This window comes from Cavia porcellus, unplaced genomic scaffold (assembly GCF_034190915.1).
Source record: "Cavia porcellus strain 051 isolate PalLab524CR breed Dunkin Hartley unplaced genomic scaffold, mCavPor4.1 scaffold_9, whole genome shotgun sequence".
Classification (NCBI taxonomy): Eukaryota; Metazoa; Chordata; class Mammalia; order Rodentia; family Caviidae; genus Cavia; species Cavia porcellus.
In genome coordinates, this window is record NW_026947492.1 from 39,140,857 (window position 1) to 39,164,761 (window position 23,905).

General features: G+C 36.8%; 1 protein-coding gene across 1 annotated transcript in view; it reads left to right on the forward strand.

Moving 5' to 3' along the window:
• Nucleotides 1–23,559, forward strand: part of Maml2 (mastermind like transcriptional coactivator 2) — a 336,157-nt gene extending 312,598 nt beyond the window's left edge. The window contains exons 3-5 of the mRNA XM_003472713.4: nt 6,858–7,061; nt 13,064–13,175; nt 17,578–23,559. Of these exons, the coding sequence (XP_003472761.2) occupies nt 6,858–7,061; nt 13,064–13,175; nt 17,578–18,593 (1,332 nt within the window). The 3' untranslated portion in view covers nt 18,594–23,559. The remainder of the gene's footprint in view (nt 1–6,857; nt 7,062–13,063; nt 13,176–17,577) is intronic.
• Nucleotides 23,560–23,905: the final 346 nt, after the last annotated feature.

A 23,905-nucleotide genomic window follows, 5' to 3' on the forward strand; every position in this document is an offset into this window, starting at 1 on the left:
ACATTTTCATCCACAGGCTAATAATGCACTGTTTTTACTATGACCTTCATGTGCCCTTCAGGAAAAATATCTGTTGGCGCACAAACAGGTGATTTCTGTGATGTCAAGTTCTACATGGCTGGGTTTGAGGCAAAGAGGGAGGCTGAATCTGAAACTCAGGACCAGTGCATTTGAGCATATTTTTCTTTCAAAATATTTTGTGTACAAAAGTTTGCACAACATCTTGGCGAGGGCAGCAAGTCTGTAAAGATGTTTTGTGTTTCACAGCTAACAGAAGAGCAAAAGAATGTGACAGCAGCTAAGTAGTATTTCAGTCATGAACTAAAAGAGTGCATCTTGCAAAATACACGTTAAGACTCACGGGCTAGAAGCTACACAGTTAAAAAGTCTGCAAAATTCCAAAAGAGAGCTTATCTTTTATTTTTTCCTCTGTACCAAAGAACCTCCCTTCACCCCAGCATTAGCTTCAAATTTGGACAACCCTTGGGACTCTAGGGAAAAGGGCCCGAGAATAGCTCTTGGTATTGTGAGGGAATGAAACTAAATTTAGCTCAGTCCATCTGTTTGATTAGAGAGAGAAAGAGGCATAGCTAGGTTTTCTTGGCATGCAGATCTTTTATAAATCTTAGAAAGGGTGATTTTCCAGATTTCTTTGGAAATCATTTTGAAGTTCACCAATTGTGCCAGCATTGAACACTGTCCATATCTTTCTTGTCTCTTATTTTTTCCAATTTCTGACTTCCTTTTAGTTTCTAGAAAATAGAAAACTGACTAACAAAGAATTCAGTAAATTTGTCAAATGCATTAATGAATTGATGGGTGCATAGATCTGGTCTTTAATACTAAGATACTGGTAAGTATCATAGCATAATGAAAATTATTCTGCTTTTTTTTTACTAACTTTACATTACTAACTACCTTACATTACACTAAGTTACATTACTAACTTAACTTTTCTTTTACATAACTTTGTGTGCGTGCGTGCGTATGTGTGTGTATGTGTGTGTGTGGCAAGTGTATATGTTATCTTCCCAGACAATCTATAAGCTGGGAATAATCTCAAACTTAAATGCTTACATAGGCCAGATAAATAATAGAAATGAATTAAAAGGGTGTTTATGGTTATAATACGTAGTGAAGGTTATTGCCAACTGAAGAGCACCAAGATCAACCTGTGTTTAAGACATGCAAGGACTAAGCATGTCACACCTACACTCCCACTGCACCAACAGCTGGAGCTCTTCATGAGGAAAACTGACTGTGAAACATCCCTGCAGTATTAAAAAATATAAAAAGAAGCTTATAATAAAAATAGTAATGTTAATTCTAAAGTGTATTAGGTTATATGTACCTGGCACTATTCTAAATTTTACCTGTTGTAATTTTGTGTTATTAATAAAGTTACTTTCTTTTCACATAGAGAAAACAAAGTACCTGATAAATGTGCATTAGATACTGTATTGTTAAGTAATTGGATGCTTAAAAGCAGTCAATATAGCAAAGAACAAAATATCCAAGTTCTGAGCTGTTCCTTAACCCATGTAAAAGAAACACACACTAAATGACAGCCCATTTTCAGGCATCTCCAAGGAGAAGGAAGGTAATTCTCTAACTGCATTACTAATAGAGTTAACGTAGTACAGCTACAGCTCTCAGCAATCTGTGATACCTTTCCCCTTTCCTTCACAAGGAAAGAAACAGAACTAGACTATTTCTCCTATATCTTGGAATAGCATTAACAGCCATAGCAGTGTCATTTATTACTGTTTGTTAAGCATTACATTATCTCCTTTATTTCCTCCAAGGATCCCATGCAGTCACTATTCTTATTGTTCCCATTTTATAGATAAGAAAATTGAAGTTCATACAGGTGAATTAACTCCCACTTCAATATTAGTAAGTGCCAGCAAGGGAACATAAGCTAAAGTGGGTCAGTCTCTGGAGCTCAAGCTATGTCTACTCTATGGCCATGCATGAAAAGTCTGAAGAGTCTTTTTAATTGTTCTACCTATGTTTGTTCACTATTTTTTTAAAAACATAAAGTCCTCTTTTCAAAATCTAACATAAAACTCCAAAGTATATAGACACATTATTTCTATTCCGATTGAAATCACTAGTGGAGGGCTAGTTCCTCCCACCACCACTTCCACTGGGCCTGCTTCTTCCTACCTGTGACCAGGTCTACTCCTCTGCCATAGTCTAAGTGGACCAAAAAAGTCAGTCTGCCCCTTATTTCCTCCTCCACTTGCTCCCAAGACACTCAACTCACAGATCCTCACCTCTACCATTCTGTTAGTGACTCTCGAAAGCATGTCTCCAAGTTCATATTCCTCATGGTTTAGGACACATGGGGTGAAAAGTTTTCCAATGGCTATGAGGAGTTTAAAGTTGAAAAACTGACTGGGTGGAGGTGTTAATGCAATTCAGTGATATCTCCTTAAACTTCTGCCAGCATGTGCCCCAGGGATGAACAAGCTAGAGAGGAGACTCTCCCTACGTTGTCTGCACTCTTCAGGCCTTATCTGTAGCACACTCCTTCCTGCATGCCTGACCTAAGGGTACTCAGCCTTCCAGTAAGTGCTGCATGAACAGATAAGTTGGCATAGCCTTGAAAGTCTTCCTTCCCCTGGTGTCCTGAATTGATGACTTTTTAAAGTTCATCAGGTAACTAAAGAAAAGGGTAGAAAGGGGAAGAGAACTTCCAAAAATGATATACTTACCACTTCTATTCATTAGACATCATGAGAGTTGCTTTTTCTTTTTGTGTTTTGTAAAGTCACAGTCCACTTGGAAAATTAGAGTTAGATTCTGATTGCTTCAGTGTTTCTCAAAATGCACTCCTTGAACCAGTGAGCATCAGAGCCACCTGAGCATGTGTGTAGCCTCAGTGGCTCTGTCTCAAAGTCAGGGCAACAGCATTATTTGCTTCCCACATGATTGCTGTTAATTGTTAAGGATCTTTGACTCTTTGCTTGTATTGTATAATCTAAAAGCTGGCTACAATGTCTTGTATTTATACATATGTACGTTTCTCTCTTCTTAAGTGACAAATTCTCCAAAGTAATGCCTTCTAGATTTCTTCTAATCCCACTACTTTACAGGTCAATCCTAAATATATCATTGGGAATTTATTAGGAAACCTGACAGGGTTTAGCTTTCTATCCTCTGGTATCCTGATCTGTCAATACCTAAAAACTGGTAGTATTCTCAGATCAGAACATCAAATCAGCAATATCCAATATTATTTGTTATAAAATATGAGTTTCTAAGCAATACTTTTTCATCATCAGTGGGTTGGATATTCTTTTACTGGATAATTTTGAGATTCTGAGTAGGGAGAAAAATTAACAAGTCCCCAAGAAGCAAAGCTCTTTCCAAGTTTGAGAGTATTTATATAACAAAACTCATAGTTTTTTCTGTCTTCCTATCACAGGAAACTGGGCAAAACAAAATGGTTATTTAGCTTTGAAATACATGGATTGAAGCATCAATTTCATTGCAGGGCTGACAATAATATATGCTAACTTTATGCAAAAGGAGAGACTTTTTACTCTATGATATGTTTATTTCTTAGAAAGTGAGAGGTTCATTGTACATTTTCATAATAGTTTTCCTTGAGGTTCCATAAGCGTCTTCTGGAATATGAAAGGGATGGGAATTTGTACACTGCCCTAATGTCATCAGCCTACCTACTTTTGTAGCTGTGATATGTGATTATCTTTTCTATATTTCAAAAGCAATTTTATAATCACCAACTTTTTAACCACTTTTTTTTTAAGAGAATAAAACCAAATGAAAGAAAACAAAATGCGGTTCAGTCAAAACAAAAGGATGGACAAAGTATATGACTTAAACCCAAAATAAAAGTTGATCAACAATAGTTACCATAATGCCTCTTGTTACTTTCAATAGAATTGCCCTTATTATCAGGCATAATAAAACTGAACATAACAGTACAGAACAAAATCAATAAAAACAAAACATTGGATACATTGTAGGACTTCAAAAGAAGATAATAGTCAAAGCAGAATGGGTATCCTAGTGAATGTTATTGTCTTCAAAGTATTATCTGTACCCTCAGACTTAATACTATCAAGCAAAACAGATTCAATAAAATCAGTCAAAACAAGACAGTGCAAGCAATATAGGGTTTCAAATTAAGTTAATAGGAAATCAAAAATGGTTACCAAAGTGTATCCTGCTTTTGTTGAAATAGCTGTCCATGGCATCAAATCTAGTACAAGTAGACAAATTGGAACAGAATATAACCAAACTAAACAGAGTGATGAAAACAATATGGGTTTCAAATCATGAAACAAGATTACCAGTGTTCACTGCCTTCCCTTTTTAGACAATTCCTCCCCTTTCACTTTCATGGGGAGCACTGTACATTTTGTATCCCACTAACTCCTTTAGTTTTTAGATTTGGGAGGCAACCCATTATTCAGAATCATTAGTGATTCTGAACCTTTTTACTCCTAAGCATGATTTCAAGTTGTATCCATTTACCTACAAAAGCCTCAAGGTTTTCCTTCTATAAGGAAAAACTATAAGGTTGAGTAGTTCTCCATTGCATAAAAGTGTTATGTCTTTCCAACCAGTCTGTAGCTGATGGGTGAGCAACCCCTACATTTTTCTGGTTCCCTGTCACATACAGCATTATTTTCTTATCTTTGACTTTCACTCTATAAAACCTTTCAAATTAATTATATTTCTTATACAGCAAATCTTGATGGACCCTATCTCCTGATCCTCTCTGCCCGTGTTTCTTTTTATTAGTGTATCTAGGCCATCCATGTTAGTGATTATAGCCAACCTTCTCTGCCTCATCTCTGCCATGCTTTTTTTCTGTCGTTGTTTGTCTACTTTTCTTCTTCATTCCACTGTCCTGCCCCAATCAGTGAGCCGCCGCTGCCACTGTTCCTGAAACTATGGTCTTTTTTTTCTCTCTCTCTCTCTCAAATATATTTTTTGTAGGGTTGGATTGGTGGTCATGAACTCCCCCAGCTCCTCTTTGTCATGGAAGCATCTTGTTTCTCCATTAATTTTGAGAGATAGTTTTTTCAGGGTACATCAGTCTGGGTTGGAGATCATTTTCTTTCAGGGCTTATAATACTTAACTCCAAGCTCTTCTTCATTTGATGGTTTGTGTTGAGAAGTCTGTCATGATTCTGACAGGTTTTCCTTTTATAGGTGATCTGTTTCTTTTCTCTGACAGCTTTTAATATTCTGTTCTTGTGTTGAATTTTTGGGATCTTGATTATTGTATGTCTGGGTGTAGATCTATTTTGATTATAGCTGGCTAGAGTTCTGTATGCCTCATACATCTGAATATGATTTCCTTTTCCTATGCTTGGGAAGTTTTCTTTAATTATTTCTACAAATAGCCTTTGTATTTCATTTTTGTTTACCCCTGCTTCTTCATTCACATTTTTTATTCTTAAGTTATAGATCCTCTTATCATCTTCTAGCCTTTGTATTGTTATTTCCTGGTTCCTTGTTATTTTTAAGAGATCTTTCCTCGTGATCAGAAGTTGCAAACCTGTCTTCCATGTTTCACAGTCTATCTGTAGTTTCTTTCAAGCAGTTTTGTCAGCTTTCAATGGAGTTTTTAATTTCCTGGTAATCTCTTTGAATCTGTTTCATGTATTCTAAATTTTTTAAATATTCTTCATTGAAGGTTTCCCTCCTTTTTTTAAATGCTCCTCTATTCTTCCATCTGTGTCTTCTTGAGAGGGGCTTAGCATTTCTTTTATTATGTTTCTTATATCTTCCTTTACTTGTATTAGTATTTCTGTTTTAAGTTCTTTTATAATTTCTTGAAGTTTTTTTTATGTCACACGGTGTTTCTTCAGAAACTACAGGTGTGTGACTCCCCGTCTCTTCTGTGTTTACCTCTCCTGGGCCATGGTTGGAGGCCAGAGACTGCTTTTTGTTTCTTTCTCTTGTCATGTTCCTGATTTCTCCCAAACAAGTGGGTAGTGGGATCCCAGGCACTTCTTGTATTAGTTATAATTACTCTGAAGCATCCTGATTAGGGATTGCTGCTTTTCCCAATCTGCTGGTGACTACTGGAGTATAAACAGGGGTAGGGCAGGCTGGCCCCTCCCTTCTGTGCTGGATAGCCACATTAGTGTGTGCTGCAGGGGCAGGGTTGGTTATGGATAGCTTTAGGGAAACCTCGGCCTTGGCTATTGGATCACACACAGGGGCAGGACTCAATCCAAGCAATTTTCACAAATCTGCTCTGCAGTAGGAGTGGCTGATTGAAGCTAGCTGCAATTCTGGTTCCAGGATTATCCTGCCTGACTGCAAATTGGCACCTGGCCAATTGCCCACTCCATTGGGAGGACTGAGTCCCCCACACTCACCACCAGTCAGTGCAGTTCCTCAGTCTACTGCTCCCCCCACCACCACGTCTTCCTGCTGAGGCCTTTGGCAAACCCCAGCCTCACTGTGACCATGAGTCTCCAGATTCCAGTGGCACTTCTCACACAGTGGGACCAGCTCCGGTGAAAGCATGTCCAGCTACCAGCTTGTGTTTAACTTTTTCTTCTCTTTTCTTTCTTTGTTTATTCTCTGTGGGCTTTGATTCTCACTTTAGTTTCCTCCTGGGTCAAGGGGATCCATTTGTTTCCTTTTGGTCTTCTCCAGAATGCTATATTCCAGCATCTGGGCTGTTTTTCTCAGAGAGGCTTTTTATTTTGATGTTTACTGTTCCACCATCTTCCCAGTATCCTGTTAACCACTTTTGACCTTTAACATGATCAAACTGTTTGGAATCTAAGCTTATGATCTTTGTATTACATTTTTTTCTTCCAATTCATGGTAGATTCCCCTTGTTTTCTCTTTTTCAGGATCAACACTCTGTGGTAGGCCAGAACACAGGCTCCAATCTGAGTCCCAGCCCCTGCTCAAATGCAAATGCTGTGAGTGGTTACATGAACTCCCAGCAGTCACTGCTGAATCAGCAATTGATGGGAAAGAAGCAGACGCTACAGAGGCAGATCCTGGACCAGAAACAGCAGCTTCTCCTCCAGCAGCAGATTCTGGCTGATGCGGTAAAGCTTTCTTCTGACTTCTAGTGCACACATTTCTTGGCCCAGTAAAGAGAAATCATCCTTTTCCATTCCTATTTAATGTCCTTTTTTTCTGTGCCCACTTACATGTTAGGATCAAGAGGGCCCTGAATGTAAAAGAAGCAAACTCTAAACATTAAAATATATTGGGCAAAGTAGGATAACTTGATTTACTGTTGGTCAGACACTTGAAAGCATAGCACCTTGGCTAACTAGACATTCCCAGCTCAGGAATGTCCAGAATGACCAGTGTGGGCATTTGAATCAAGCAAAAGAAACGAATGGTGTTCCACATGCTCCAGGGATAAAAATAGTGGGCTAAACTTCTATCACCTCGAATCCAAACTGATTTTAAAGAAAATCAAGTTTAAGAGTAATTTCAAAAGTCAACTTGGTCTTTCAATATTAAGATTTGTCTTCAGAAAGAATGAATCATGAAATAGATACAGATTTTTTTAAAGAAAATTGAAGATATATTTTCCATTTTTACCATATCTATATGCCTTTTAAGAAAGGCCAAGGTCATGTGTCCCAACACTATATAAGTATTAACCCTGTTTCAACATTTATCTGCTCATCCCTCTGTGTTCTCTAACATATTCATATACAACATCTTGTCCAAATCCTTCCTGTCTCCTAAAATCATGAGCCCCATCACCAACAATTTCATTCTTTTGGCCAAATGAAATACAGGGGCAAAGGTAAACACTCCCAGGTTAATAGAGCAAAGGTACAAAGAAAAGAGAAAAATAAGGAGTAGAACTGTAACCCATGTTCTTGTCCAGCATGCTAGCCCCTGCATTCATCCCTAGCAATGTAAAAAGAAAAAAAGAAAAGAAAAGAATTTTATACTGAAGGAGCCAGGTGTTAATATAGTTGTAAGAGCTTAATATTGGTCACGGCATAGAATATGCACAAATATGGGGTAGGGTTGTCCAAGGAGACCAGAAATAAAAGACCAGAGGATGCAGCTTGAGAAACCAGCACATACATTATTAGAAAAGTGACAGAGATTTTATGAATTTAGAATGAGAAATCCTACAGGTGATCAAAACTTGGGGTTGTTTAAATTTAAAAAGTTATTACAGTAAAATACATTGCCATTAACCCCCCTAAAAGTACTCAAAATACTCCTCATCTAAACATACTTATCCCATTGTTTTTTATATGTATCTTTCACGGTAATAAGGAGTATTTTTTTATTTGTACATTCACTGTGTTTCTTTATCTACACTCATTGATCGACATTTATGGAAATGTTTACCTAATGAAAGTGTGTCTCCACCCACCTTATTCACTGGATCTTGCACCCCACACCTTCAGACTCTCCGTATAGTCAAAATAACCCTGAAAGGTAAACATTTTGAATTGATTCAGGACATTGAGATAGCCACTACAGTGCAAATAAAAAAGAGAGACTTCCAGAACTGCTTCAGAAAGTGGAAAGACAGTGAAATAAATGTGTTCTAAGTAAGATGGAATATTTTGAAGGAAAATGTCTTTTAATGTAATAATTTTTAAAATTTAACACCATATTTTTATCATGCATATTTAACTTACATTATAATAATTGCATAGACTCAGTAAGAGAAAGTTTAATGGAGAGAAAAATTAAACTCAATCTGGAAAGAATGAAGATAGTCTCCTAGAAAAGGTAAAATTTGACTTTGACTTTAAACACTGTAGCATTTTAATACACAAGAAATAAATCTAGTATTTTAGGTAGAAGGTGGACCAGACACAAGTACACCCTGACTATGCATTTTTTAGTTGAGATTGAATTATGAAATAATTCATGCATAATAAAAATATAAATAATAATATAACAATTATTTTTGCGGTAGGATGGATTGAAATTAGAGTCTTTAACTGAACTATATCCCCAGATTTTATTTTTTATTTTAAGGCAGAGTCTTCCTAACTTGCTAAATTACCCAGGCTTAGCTAAAATTTATGATTTTCTTGTTTTGCCTCTGAGATGCTGCAATTATAGACCTGCACTACAATGCCTGGCTACATGTGTCTTTTTAAAAAGAATACAAGTTACATAATTTTGGAGCCCAGAATATATGAGGAAAAATAGTGAGAAACAGATTTCCTTGATCTTGAATGTGGAACACTGAGAATTAACTTCACCAATGACCTTGAATACTCTCCTAATGTATAAGCACAAGCGAGCAACTGGCTGGACCACAAAGTGACACACTGGTATCTTTCACAAATCAATGTTTTAACAAGTTCAGTCCTCCCAATCGTGCCCTCTGCCTCCTCCTCTTCTTTAATACTTATAAATAGCTTAAAACATAGGCTGCAAAAGAGAAAAACATGCCATCTAAAATTGTCTTACTGGATACACGTTTATTATTTTCATCAATCTTACTACTCTGGCAAATTACAATGTGCTGAGGTTGAATTTCTAGATTTTCAGGTCAGATTAAAAGGCATGAAAGTGGGAGCACACACATTCCGGGAAGGTCTGGGGCTGGCACTGCCTGGCTCCCTCTGAACCCCAGCTGAGTCACATTGGGACAGGTGCAGAGGGCAGTGGCATAGCTGTGAGAGATGAATGAGAATGAGGCGCCACTGGTTTTGATTTTTATAAACCATTCATACTTCTCTTTGTTTAGACACCATTGAGGGCCCTTGTGCTTTTTACCATATCCAGGAAGAAACAGTCTTTGATGCCACTGTACATTAGCATATGCTTTGTAGTTGCTTGGCAAGCCTAGACAGGCACCTCAGTTGAGACATTTTCTCATGAAAGTTTGTTGTCCTTACTGTTATTCTTCCACCAGTGAGGCACAATGAAGACTAAGTAACATTTCTCACAATGAACATCAAGATTACCAACACGTATTGTGCACCTACTGTGTGCCAGGCACCATGCTGGGCTGTTACTGAATTAAAGGATTAATTCTTAGGAGAGGAGTATGAGGAGGAGACCGTATAAGGATCCACAGCTTATGTTTTTACAACTGACATAAAACAGATAGGTACTGTAACAAATGGTTTTGCTATTAGGGTTTCAGATGCAAGAGTCTAGGTTATTGTACAAAATTAGTTGATCACTGAAATTCACGTTGAACATAAATAATTTGAGGGATAGTCTATGACTTTACAAGTCATAGGGAAATTCTCTTGCAAAATATAACTGCCACCACTCAGTATTGTTATCTAGGCTTCATTACTCCTCTGGGCAAAGTGGTATCAGGACAGTTCTAATGTGATATCCATAGGCAAAGTCATTAGACATAACTCGCTTGTGAAAAAGTAACAGTTGGGGAAACTAAACTACAAATAAATAGTCTTTGCGAATGTATATTTTAACTCTGAACAGTAGTTAATACGCCCTTGGAGTGACAAAAGGTCAATAATTAGCTTGAAGACACATAAAAAGAAATACTGGTTTGAATGATGAGAAATCAAAGGGCTAATTATCACAAATAAGCAAACACATATGCATTCTGTCCTCTTCAATTTAAGTAGTAGAAACATCTAATTAGGTGAGATAGATGCTTTTCAGAAAAGAAGATTTTTACAGAGTCCCACGTTTGGCTTAAAAATCAAAACTGCCAGTTTACACAATAGTTTACAACCAAGTTGGTTCCACATTGCCACATTTGGGTTCATGGAACATTTCAAGCTGTTTCTTAAACATTTAGGGTTTGGGCAAAACCAAAAAAAGAGTTTCACCAACCATATTTTCCCCTTTATGTGTAAACCTATGTTTAAAGGAAATGTAATCCATATGTTTCTGATTCATTTACACTTAGCTCATCAAAATTGTGTTTCACATGAGTAACTCGATGTCCAAAAAATGCTGTGAGTCTTTCAAGTCTTTTTTTCTTAGAAACAAGAAGTAAATTTGGTTTGTTGTTGTTTTAAGACTCCTTCCCTCCCTTTATAATAATTTTATTCTACTTAAAAGGTTTGGAATTTGATTGTAAACTGAGAAACACATGATTTAAGCAAGTTCTATGTTTGGCAGTATGTATTTGGCTTCTACCTAATTGATTCATCCATCTATTACAAAGTTTTATTTTCTATTTATTAATTTTTATATAATTGTAGCATTTCATTTCTACCTATGCCAATCACTTTTATCTTTGAAAATGGAAGTTGCTTTGGGGTGTGTATAAAATTCACTGAAGCAATTCCAGAAACTTCTTGATCCACACTGACAAAAAATAAAGCAGCCCTTAATGTCCACAACTTATATGACATTTGTAGCCAAGACATTTGTTCTCTGTTGAACATAAACAATCTTATAACATTCCAGCCTCCGACAGAATTACTCTGATGCCATGATCAAAATAGACAAAATAATTTTATCTAAAACAGATATAAACAAGGATACTGTGTGACCTCAGTATACCAAACATCCCCCTCCCTGTCTAAATAGATGATTACTTCTCTAGTCAATCATGCAGTCAGCCTCAGTTTCTGGCAGCTTTCAATCTAAGAAAAATCCTCACTTCCTTAGGCCTTTCCTGGATCATGCCAAGTCCAAATCTCATGCTAGGTTCTTTCTAATACATGCTTCTCCTGAGACCCCGGTATCCCCCTAGGATGTGCATCCTCTCTGTAACAATGAGTAATACACCAAATAGGTAGCCTTTCAGAATACGGCATTGAAATGTTAAAAGAATGTTGATATTTCTTCTCTTAACTTCCAGGCTTGCTTAGTCTAAAGTTCTAAAGGTGGCTGATTCCAGAAAAAAGGAAAGGAAAGAACCTGGGAAAATTCTGTGCTTTTAGTATGAATCACTAAGAAACTAAGTCACAAGGGGTCCTGGTTTTTTGTGGCAGGAAAAAACCTAAATTTATGGCTCAGAATTTGCTTAGCCTCATGAAGTTTCCATTTTCTTTTCTTTTACATGAGAATAATCATACCTACCTTGGAGGATTAATAATGAAGGGATAAAAAAGACATATGCATATAGTACATATCCCAGTATAGGATTAATTATCTCCTAACATTGTGTCCCAACTAATGTTGCCAGATTTAACAAATAAAAGTAAAGAATACCAAAGTGATATGTCTTTCATATGGAAGCCTATTCTTAGGCTTTCCACAGTCTATGGTACCAGAATTACACAGAGATACCAAAGCGTATGAGATGTGCCACATTGCAAAGCGAGATGCACCAGCTCAAAACGGACAGAAATGGAGTCCTTACTGATATCTAATTGCAAAAGAAAGTAGTTCCGAGAATCAAAATATTTTAGGTTAAATATTATAGAGCATTTAATGCTCCAAAATGCTAATGACACTTCCATGTAGGAATTTTATTGAAACTGAAAAGATTGATCTCTGAATTAGCTCAGCTAAAAGAGGTCATGATTTGCAATGCAGTACTGCAAAATGGCCCTTTTTTATTTTAAAGAAAAAAAACCAGAAAACAAACAAAAAAAAACCCCAAAATAATAACTATACAGGATTTCAAGACAAGATGATAGGAACTTAACAATGGTTGTTATATTGCATATTATTGTCTTCAAAAGAATTGCTCAGATTACCAGATATAGGCTGCAAAACTGATCAAACAATGTGAGCACTAACTGTTCCTTTCCTTGAATTAATATAATTAGTAGTACAATCATCTTAGGTTTCTTGTGTGTGTATAATTATATTTTTTTCCTTTTCCTTTCCTTCTTTCCATCCCAGTTGTTCTTTCTCTCTGAGCAGTTTCTTTCCTTTTCATAATATCTAATGTATCTTTTTGATCTCATTTACTCTTTCAGGTTCTTACCTAGAGAGGCAATACGGTGTTTACACATGCAAGTCTGGTTTATTTCGTTTATGAGTATGGTCTCAAGTTGCATCCATTTACCTATAAAAACCTTGAGTTCATCCTTCTTTATAGCTGAATAATACTCTTGTAATACTCTATTGTTCTTACTTCCTGTTCAAATAGCACATAGGAATTTATGAGTGAAAAGATAATAGTACAATTTAATATGTTTTCATTTGTGTTTTCAAGGAGAAAATTGCTCCACAAGATCAGATAAATTCACATTTGACAAGGCCACCCCCAGATTACAAAGACCAAAGAAGAAATGTGGGAAATCTGCAACCAACTGCCCAGTATTCTGGTAAGTGCCCTTAACTTAGTGAAAGACATAACTGGGAAAAGAACATAGCTATTCACTTTTCAATGTTTTTGTCTTCTTTTCCCAACCATATTTGAGAGTAATGTCTTTCTTTAAAGATTTTTTTTTATCGTTACCGGGGATCGAACTCACGACCTCCTTCCTGCTTGCACGGCAGGTGCTTATGCTGCTGAGCTAAGTCCCCAGTCCTGAGTGTAATGTCTTTCATGGAGTCTTTTTCTAGCTACCATTTATCTTCCAGGTTAAAACTACACTGGACCCTTCTACTAGTTCTTGCTTGTTCTTGCTCCGCGCTCACACATCCACTACTCTCTAACTACTTCTGAGAATCCAGAGAGCTGAATATTTTCTGAATTCTAGGTTCATTCAGTTTCCCAATAACTTATCTTGTCCCAGGTAATGTAAGGCATGAAAATATTTCTTGTTCCTTCACAATCACAATTGTAACTTGCACAAAGCCAACTCTTCTGACTCCACATCCTTCTTTAGAAAATTTTCTTTGACATCCTGTTCAGATGAAGGAATGCATAAAACAGAGAGGAGAGAATGCTTTAACTTACATGAAGAAATACAGCGTTTGAACAGAAGAGACTTGAACTCTTCCCCTCATTTCCCCTTCAAAGACATATAGTCCTGCCTCCAAGGAATAATTGAAAGTCAAATGTGTCCTTAAGAAGCCTCCTTAAACACTAGCGGTGGATTTCGTTTCAATCACAAAATGAAACTTTTTAATAGCTTTCTCACTATAAGATCTCACCCCAAAAGCACTCGTCTGCCAATCTATGAACTTTAGAAAAACCTGCCCAAACCTGGTTGATACCGCTCCTGCCTTCTTTTCAGCATCTGGTCAAGTCTCTTCTGTTCAAACTCTGTGCACTTCTTCATGTAAGTTAAACTCCTATATTTCCTACCTTCTCTCTGCTTTATGTGTTCCTCCATCTGTACAGGAAGCCAAAGAAAATTTTCTAAAGAAGGAGAAACTGTGAAAATATTTATTAATATTTTTCCCTGTTAAGTATGTTTTTAAATACATTGCCTTGATTTATTTAAACTTCTTCAAATGAGCCAGATTGTCTCTATTACATTAGAGGATTCTTTCTAGGATTCTTTTGCTCCAGCAAAAACAGGATTCTCTGTATGCTTGTCCTCAGACAAATTGAAAGGACAAGATAACAAATTATTTGGAACATGGCCTGTGACTGGCCTTGGAGAAATTGAGATCCCCCTGAAATATTTAAAAATTCAAATAGAACTTCTTTTCCCATTCTTAGTGTTATCCCAGGGATAGTAGTCTAGGGTTGATTTGATGGCTTGACTTTATCATGTTTCTGTTCCATCTTCTTTAGCATGTGACTGACTTCCATCCTAAGGCTGCTTATACCCAACGCATCATCAACCTTCACATCCACATTTCAGGGAGAAAGAAGAAAAGAGGGAAAAAGAAAAATGTCCTCCCAAATGAGTTGTACTCCCTTTAAAAAGCAGGCTTCTCAGATCCCTATCTAATAATTTCTACCTTTGGTCAAAATATATTCACCTGCACCCTTTGTCAACAAGAAAATTTGAGAAATGTGGTTTGTCACCAGCATACACTGCTACAAAGTCAAGGCTGTGTTTCTAATAAAGACAGGGAGGTTGGAAAGTGGATAGGCACCTAACAGTTTCTTCTGTACTGCATGTACACATTTTTCTAAGGGCCCACGCATTTTCCTTAGCTACAAACTTCTACTTCCCAAATAACTAAGAATCACTGTTCTAGAGCACTTTACATGTTTTCTAAGAGTAAAATAAGCAGCAAAACACACCACAAACTTTTATCATTTTGTAATTTTAATCACCTTTCCCACATGCTAATATTAGAAACGAAGCACAAAAGGAACCTGGTTTGATCACATGTTAAGAGCTTCTGAATGTTAGCCATTATGTTACTTTGTGATCACCGTGGAAGATTTTTCTGTTGTGTTTGTTTACAAACACTGCTATTCTCATAAATCTTCTCAGGGCATTATTTTTAAAGCAGAGCATCTACAGGGGATGATTGTTAAAACCTCTGAATGTTTTGCTTAGCATTTGCCTCCCGGCAGACTCCCTTGTTATGAAATCTTGAGATGTAAAGACAGTGTTGCTTCAGGTCATTAGCACTGTGTGTACTCTCCGTTATTATTCCAGTGTCTTCTATCTGGCTGTAATCCATCACCGTCAAACACTTCCTGCCCACTACACAATGCAGGGCCTTGTATCAAGACTAAAGATACAAAGAGATTATGAGAGACTGTTCCTGCCTCGAAGGACTATATAGTCTAGTTGGGGCTTGTTTTGAAAAAGAAAATGTCACTGCTAGAATGTTCTTTTGGCCTTCAGCCTTTCAAGCTGTGTATCATATTGATATAGGGGGAAATGTAATTCTCAACCTGCTAGATGTCAGATACGCCAAGTTTGTATTTTTCAAAACTGAAGAATGAATTCTAAGAAACAGCAGAGGTTAAGAGCAGGAAATATTTATTGAGAGAAAGAGAGCGAGAGGCCGCCAGCTCTTGAGAGGCAGGAGGGGAACAAGAAAAATGACTTGCTGCAGACCCCACTTAATAGAGGAAGTTTTATAAACAAAATCACTAGATGGGTACAAAATCATGAAGGGGGTACAATGTGGGGCAAAACTGTGCTCAGCCAATAAGTTTACAAGTATACCAACCTAATTGACACAGTAGAGAAGCAGGCCACATAGTAAGCGTGCTTGGAAAGAACAAGGACTTTTTTTGGGAGTAGATGAATCAGAATGGGGTTTAGCTCAGTGGCACAAGGGCCTGCCTGGCAAGCACAAGCTCCTGAGTTCAATCCTCAGTATCAAAAAAAAAAAGGTTAAAAAAAAGTCTATGGCCATACCACCCTGAATGTGCTCGATCTGTCTGATCTCAGAAGCTAAGCAGGGTCGGGCCTGGTTAGTACCTGGATGGGAGGACTAGATGAATCGGGACCTTGGTCACTCACTGGAGTGACTGGTGTTAATTTATTGCTTATCTCTTAGGGAGTATGTAGGCTTGGTCATTCTGTATTTTGAGGCTTGGTCTCCAACAAATGTGCCTCTAGCCACATTTGTAATGTGTTTTCATCCTCTGTGTTGACCTTCGTAAGGACTCTGTCTGATTGTCCGCAATATTTTTGCTTAGCTTAGCTGTCTATAAAAATATTAGGTCTCCTCAGACTTCAGGGGATATCCTGAAGTTTCAATTTCAGACATACACTTCTGATAACTGAATTTTAATATTCATATGTGTGTGTAACATACTTTCTCAGTATTTCTAATTCTCCAGGGCCTGCTTGCCTTTATTCAGGAAGAACATTTCCTAAGAATATCTTTCTCCTAGTTTTGTTTCACTACAATCTCATATTCATTTACATAAAGTGTATCAAGTTAATATCAACTTTGTGCCATCTGCTAGACTTAGGGAATATTACAGTGAAGAAAGCAGGCAGAAATGCCTTATCAATGGTCTTTTTTCTCTTCCATTTTTGTCTCTCAAAATGCTTTTCCGTGGATTGCCTAAGTGCTAAATAAATGCATTAAAGAGAAATTTACTGCTTGAGAGATGAGACTGGAATAAAACAGAAAGCTTAACAGAGGAGCTTAAGTACTGACCTAAAGCTGGGAGGAAAAAAAGGGACTCAGTGAAGCAAGAAAGTCGTCATTTGAGAGGGAAACGGCGTGGGCAAAGGTGGCACAGAGTGCTCCCCGGAAGGCTACGGTAGTAATGATATGGTCTAAAGCAGAAAGCTTCCCATGTGGAAATGATAACCACAGCATGGATGGCATCAAAGTCCGGAGCCTTAAAGAGATAAAATTTTACCCATTGAACAACAGGGAGCCATTATAGCAACTTCTTGGATAGGGATGATATAGTTGAAGAATGGGCTATGATTTTCAAGGCTATAGATTAGGAATATTAGTCTAGCAGCCGTATATTGGATTTATTCATACAGTCTTATTTGGGCCCTAGAGTAAACAGTAACATGATTTTATAATAACTGGATTTCATGATAGCTATTAATCAAAACTGTATTCTTAACACTGGGAACACAGTAAATCAAAATGAAAGATCTACTGTTACCTCTCCTCAGTGACTCCAGAAGAGGACTAAAAGAAAACCTACATAGGACCACCTTGTTTTCTTCTTTAATAAGTAAACTCTTAACCAAGAAGCAGCATAATCCTGCCGCCTGTACTCACAAGCTATCTAATTTATTTTACATAATATGTTTGATGATCATTTCTCTTCAATTATTCTTGCACCTGAAAGCAGTTTGAGTTGACCAGTTTGGGTAAATTACTAAAAAAGAAGAGATGGTTTACTGCTCTGAATGAATGTAATTCTCTTTTCTTTTCTAGGTGGCACGTCTACAATGAGTTTACACTCTAACCAGGCTTTAACAAACCCAGTTTCAACACACACCATTTTAACTCCAAATTCCAGCCTGTTATCTACGTCCCATGGGACAAGAATGCCATCATTGTCCACAGCAGTTCAAAACATGGGGATGTATGGAAATCTGCCATGTAATCAGCCTGGCACATACAGCATCGCTTCTGGAATAAATCAACTCACCCAGCAGAGGAATCCAAATCAACTGATAACAAATCAAAACAATCCTTTGATGCCACGGCCGTCTACCTTAGGGCCAAGTAACAGTAACAATGTGGCCACTTTTGGAACTGGATCTGTTGGTAATTCACAACAATTGAGACCAAACTTAACCCATAGTATGGCAAGCATGCCAGCCCAGAGAACATCGAATGTAGTGATCACATCCAACACAGCAGCAGCAAACTGGGCCTCTCAAGAAGCAGCAACCAAACAGCAGGAAGCGCTGAAGCCCACGGGGGTCCACTTCCCCACAGGCACCCCTGCGGCCTACACTGCAAACCAGTCACTGCAACAGGCAGTAGGTGGCCAGCAGTTTACCCAGAGGGCAGTGGCTCCTCCGAGTCAGTTAACACCAGCTGTACAGATGAGACCCATGAATCAGATGAACCAAACACTAAATGGACAAACCATGGGTCCCCTCAGGGGTTTGAATCTCAGACCCAATCAACTAACCACACAAATTTTGTCTAATTTGAACCAGTCAGGAACTGGGTTGAATCAGACAAGGACAGCCATAAGCCAGCAACCATCCCTGACACCCAACAATTTTCCTTCATCCAACCAAAGTGCCAGGCCTTTCCAAGGAAGTGACCATGGCAGTGATTTAGGTTTTGACTTCCTGAGCCAACAGACTGACAACATGGGGCCTGCCCTAAACAGTGATGCTGATTTCATTGATTCTTTATTAAAAACAGAGCCTGGCAATGATGACTGGATGAAAGATATAAATCTTGATGAAATTTTGGGAAATAACTCTTGAAAGCAGAAGGGGAGACAATTCACAAATGCCGAGCACTAAAAGGCAGTATTTTATAAGGACGTTATAAAGGCCAAACTGATGATTTCCAGGCAGAGTACAGAAAGATATCATGGGTTGAAGTGAAAAGCAGAAAGAACTTCAGTGGTGACTATTTTGACTCAAATTCTTGTTTAAAAATCTCAAATCTTAAAATAAAATATTTATCACTTGTCCCTGTATAAGCCCCGGGACATATTACCCAAACAGAACTGTGATGTTGGTGTGTCTTTAATTGTATAAAATAGGCTTCCTGCACTCTGTTTTCTCTGAGAGAACTTGTAGCGTGTTTAAACCCCGCATAATGAGGTGGTATTAGTTCTAAGCAACAACAACAAAATTCCTTAATTTGCTTTCATAGATATGTGTGATTTAATTTTTCAACTGTATTTTCATTTAATTTTCCTAAAGCTTATGAGATAGATGGAAATATTATAGGCTTGTTTGAAGTAACTAAACAGTGTCCTTTGTAAGGGGGAGTCAGAGTGGATTAGGGAGGATTACAGGTCTCCCCTCTAGACTCAGTATTGATTTTTGCAGTTTGTCCACACATTCTGTACTTCAGTGGGATGCTGGGTCTAGGGATGAAGTAAGGATGCAGAAATGTGCATCTTGATTTTGGCTTCCACAACCAATTTCCAAACCTGTTCCCAAGCAAGTTTTCAATATATCCTAGACCTGTCCTAATCGTTCTGAAATACTGATACACACTGGTCTGTATCTGAATTTACCTAAAAATTAAAAAAAACCTTGGACATTGCTCTGAAGGAGATTTATTTGGCCATGAATAACTTGAAGTATTACTTCTTTTGATTGTTGGCCACTGTCCCAAATTGAATGAAATTGAAATTTGTCCTCCCTGTTTTGATAACCAGAGACTGATTTGTAAGAAATTTGAAGACTAAAACTTAAATTAAAAAGTATTATACTTTGATTGGAGATAAGAAACAACAGTGAGTACAAATCTATAGAGTATAGAAGAAAGCATCATTGAGAGAGAAATCCAGTCCTTCTCTGGATTATTATTTGGATTTGAGTGAACTGCTAAATAGAACGTGGTTCACCGGTAGCAGTCTATTCATTCTTTCGTCTGTAATGTTATGAGTCCTTGTCACATCAAGGAGTGTTCATATCCCGGCTTCTCTCTCAGGGCCGTGTGCTCATCAAAGAAAGAGTTTTCAAGCCATTTATGCTTAGTACTCACAGATGAGCTATTAAATAGGGAGATCTTGCAGATGTAGGATGATTGCAAAAATCACTAACATTTTCCTATTTTGGGAGACCAAAGGTTATCTTTAACTTTTTAATTGGACACACACACATTCAAATGTCAAATATAATTCAATCAAAATTATGTTAATAAGTCTTTTAAAAGTCTAACTGTTCAATAAGACACATGCTGAAAGTTTTGCAAAGCCCTCTCCCAATCTCTACAATGTGTTGAGGCAATCTCTTTTCTTTACACAATACCAACATCACTGGCCCAGAATCTTTACTGTGCTAATTTGTAAATATAAATAAATCACTCATTTTGTAAACTTTTGTAAAGAATATTTTGGTAGAAATACTTAAAGCATATTCTTTGGGCTATATTTATACATATGTGAAATAAATATAATATCAAAAGGTTATATTTTATACAAAAAGTAAATTGTTACCTTTTGTATGCTAATATGCAAAGTTTTGTATAATGATGGTTTATTTTTAGCTCCACACTTAAATCATAGGTGGTCTAGTGGTAACCTTTGAAAACTGCAAGAAGCTTGTTACAAATTTATATTCTGAAACCTCAGTAAGAAAGCATTTCAGGTTTCATATCTCTCCTTTTTTTTCTGCTCCCAAATTCTTTATTAAACTCATAGGTCATCTGTCTTATTTGATTATTCTGCTGTGCACATTGTATTAATCCTTGTTGCATGTGGTCTACTGTGTGTTTTCCCATTTTATAAAACAGTGTTTCTCCATGCAAAAAAAGAGGAAAAACAATGTACATATAAACAATTTATTTTATGCCTCCTCCATGTTACTGTATATATCTGCCAGCACTCCTAGTTACACTCCTGTTATGCAACTTATTTTTATCCTAACATAAATAGTCTGTTTTGTAGTAGCTATCAGATTTAAGAGATGAAGCAATCAGAATGTTTGGATTTTCTTCTATCTTAATGTGAATTTCATAGGTAACGTCTATTTATTCAGCTATTCATTAAAATACAGGATTCTTTGGAAAAAAATGGTGTAATCTATAGTTTCTGTTTATGTGGCAGCCTATTACCAAAGATGATGTAATTTTCCTGAAAGCTGATATAATGGCAATTAGATAGACATATTTAGCCTGAAACTTATAATTTACAATTTAAACCTATTGGAATACAATCTCCCATTTATAGAAATACCAGACTACTTAATTTTGATATTGTTTATCATCTTGACATGTTACGCAGGAGGTAAAAGTATTTTTTTGTTTCTTTTTTTTAATTCAAAGGCTAGCAGGCAATTTGAGCAAAAAGTTCATTCTGGGCTTGTGTTAAGCCCAAACAACTCTGCTTTAAGTAAACGCACTATATAACCTGCATTATTGCAATTGTATCCATAAGTGTAAAGATTTCAATCTGTAAAACAATATTTTGTATTGTATGTAATTCCATGTGTAAAAAAATAGTTTAAAAATTCCTAAGTGGTTTTCTTGTATGAAATCATACCTACGGTCACAAACAATATGTTAACACTGTATCACAGAAAACTCTGAAAACTATTAGTAGTACTGAGTACCCCAAAACAAATTTTTCTAAAAGAATCTTCTATTTCTGGCAAAATACTGACTTGGATAACCATGTTTTTCAGATTAGTTAGCAAGTTTGGTATTAAAATTTTATTCATACCGCACCTACTAAATACTGGAGAGACATTGCTGAATTCTCATGTATTTACCTGGCTTGTGTGTGGCATTTGTCAGACCAGGCTGAGTAAGCACAGGGCTTAGCAATATCCCTACTAAGCACATTCATACAGCCCATTTTAGAAATTAAGGAGCAGAAGAGAAAGATGGGCTTTTATCAGAAGCGAGAGGAATCATCCCAAATTTTCCTGTCTCACTGTCTAAATATGTTGCTGTAATTTTATTATCCCTGCCCCCTCTTTAAAAAAAAACAGTATATGAAATCATCTTTTTTACCACTATTAGTAGAACTAGTACAGTTGATATTTTACATTATCCTTGTCCCAAAGAACCTATATGGTGGGCCAATAAGGAAATCACCATTAATAAAAATAATACAAACAAAGAGAAAGAGATTTTCAGTTCCAAACTATCTATGGACTCAGTATGTGGTCATGAGAGGAGATCTGAGAGGAAATAGGAGGATAAAATTGAAATGTAAACATATTTGCATAAATACAAAATTGAAATGTCAACAAATTAAGTATCTCACCTGTTTCTAGAAACCACAAGTTGAAAACTTAATTAAGTTGTTTACATTTCAATTTGGTATTTATGCAAATATGTTTCATCATCAAAAAGATTGATTTGGGTCTAAAACATATCCACAATCCTTTCTAACTGCAGAACTCTGTGGTTAATTTTTTCCAAAATTAAGTAAAAAATTGACTGAAAACACTCAATAGCATCATTTTTAAGATAAAGAAATCATTGATCCTTTAAAATTTAGAAAATTTTCAGATTGTTAGTGTTTTTGCATTAAGCATCATGTCCTGTACAATTAAACCATAAGCAATATTTTGTCATAATCACACAAGGACTGAACCGTAGACAAGCAATATACATGTAGATGCCCACTGACTTCAAATCAAGCCCTGAAGATCAACAAGTGGGAAGTGATGCTAAATGCTCATTTTCTTGTGAGAATAGAATCCTATAAATAGAATATTTGCCTATTAGGGAGGAGAAAAGCATTACATTAAGTGGTAAGTTTCATTGGATATTTATTAATGAAATTTCATGAGTCGTTCTCAGCTGTGAAACATCATTAAAATATACTTCCTATTTTCCTGAAATACACTTAGTGCTCTAAGATCAATTTTATTGGCAGCAGTTAGCATAGCTGAAACTTTATTCTATGAGAATTAAGGAAAAATTGACCTTAGATTTATTGACACAGATTGATGACTTTCATTTTAGCAGATTTGTAGATGCACGTAACATACTTAGATAGTTAAAATTTGAAACTAAATGGTTTAATATGAGACCTGAACACAATAATATTAACAGAGAACGTCGTTTATTTACCTAAATAACATTTTAAATTTTATTTTACCAAATTATGTGCTTCTTAGCTCCAGGATATGCAGGAATATACTGAAGCTTTTTAAATAATTGTTAGTATTCTTTCAGTAAAAGAAAAGAAAAAAGAAAGGCAGCAAAAAAAGAATACCATACTATATAAATATATGGAATCCTCTTACACGATTATTTCAATAAAAGGAGAAGGGAAAAAAGAAGGAAGGGACATACACATACCTCAAATAGGCTTAAAGAAAGGAATTCACTGGATCATACAACTGAAACTTCTGGGAGGTTGTTCTGAATTAGACACGGCTAAACTCAGTAGCTCATCAAACACTGGGTCTCATGTGCCTCTCGCCTGTGCTCCCCTACAAACTGGCTTCATGCTTAGGGTGTGTTTCTCTCATGGTGACAGTGATTGCTAGAAGCTCCACACTTACCGTCTTCACCACTCCAAGTCCAGCGGGAACAACCGTGAATGCTTTCTCTTTTGCTTCTCGCTGACTGATTAGTACATGTGCCTCTCCATGAACAGTGATATTGATCAGGCCCAAGCCAATGGCTATTCCTTAGGAAGTGATACTAACCAAGCCATGTGAACTGAGTAAGGGAACCAGGTGACTCACAAAAGTAAATTCAATTGTTTCTGTCATTAAAAAAATCAATAAATGTGAAACAAAATCACAAGTGTCTACTACCTTCTCTGGCTACCCTAGTTCTATACACACTATTTTCCCCAAATCTTCAATTTAAAATTATACGAAGGATACAGACCCATCTGCATCCTCCCCACAGAGAGGTGATCAAGTCTGATGTGTATACAGTATCCATCTTCTAGGCCCACACACCTCAGTGAGGTACTCTTTCCTGCCAGCCTAATGTGAACTGGTGACCTAGGCCCAAAGGATGTGTAAACACACCCAGTACTACCCCCCAAAACATACAGTTGTGGAGAAAGAACAAGCTAGCAATAAAAAGAGAATGCAGCATGTATATGTCACAGCATCTAAGTGCAAAAGGCCTCACCTTTCAT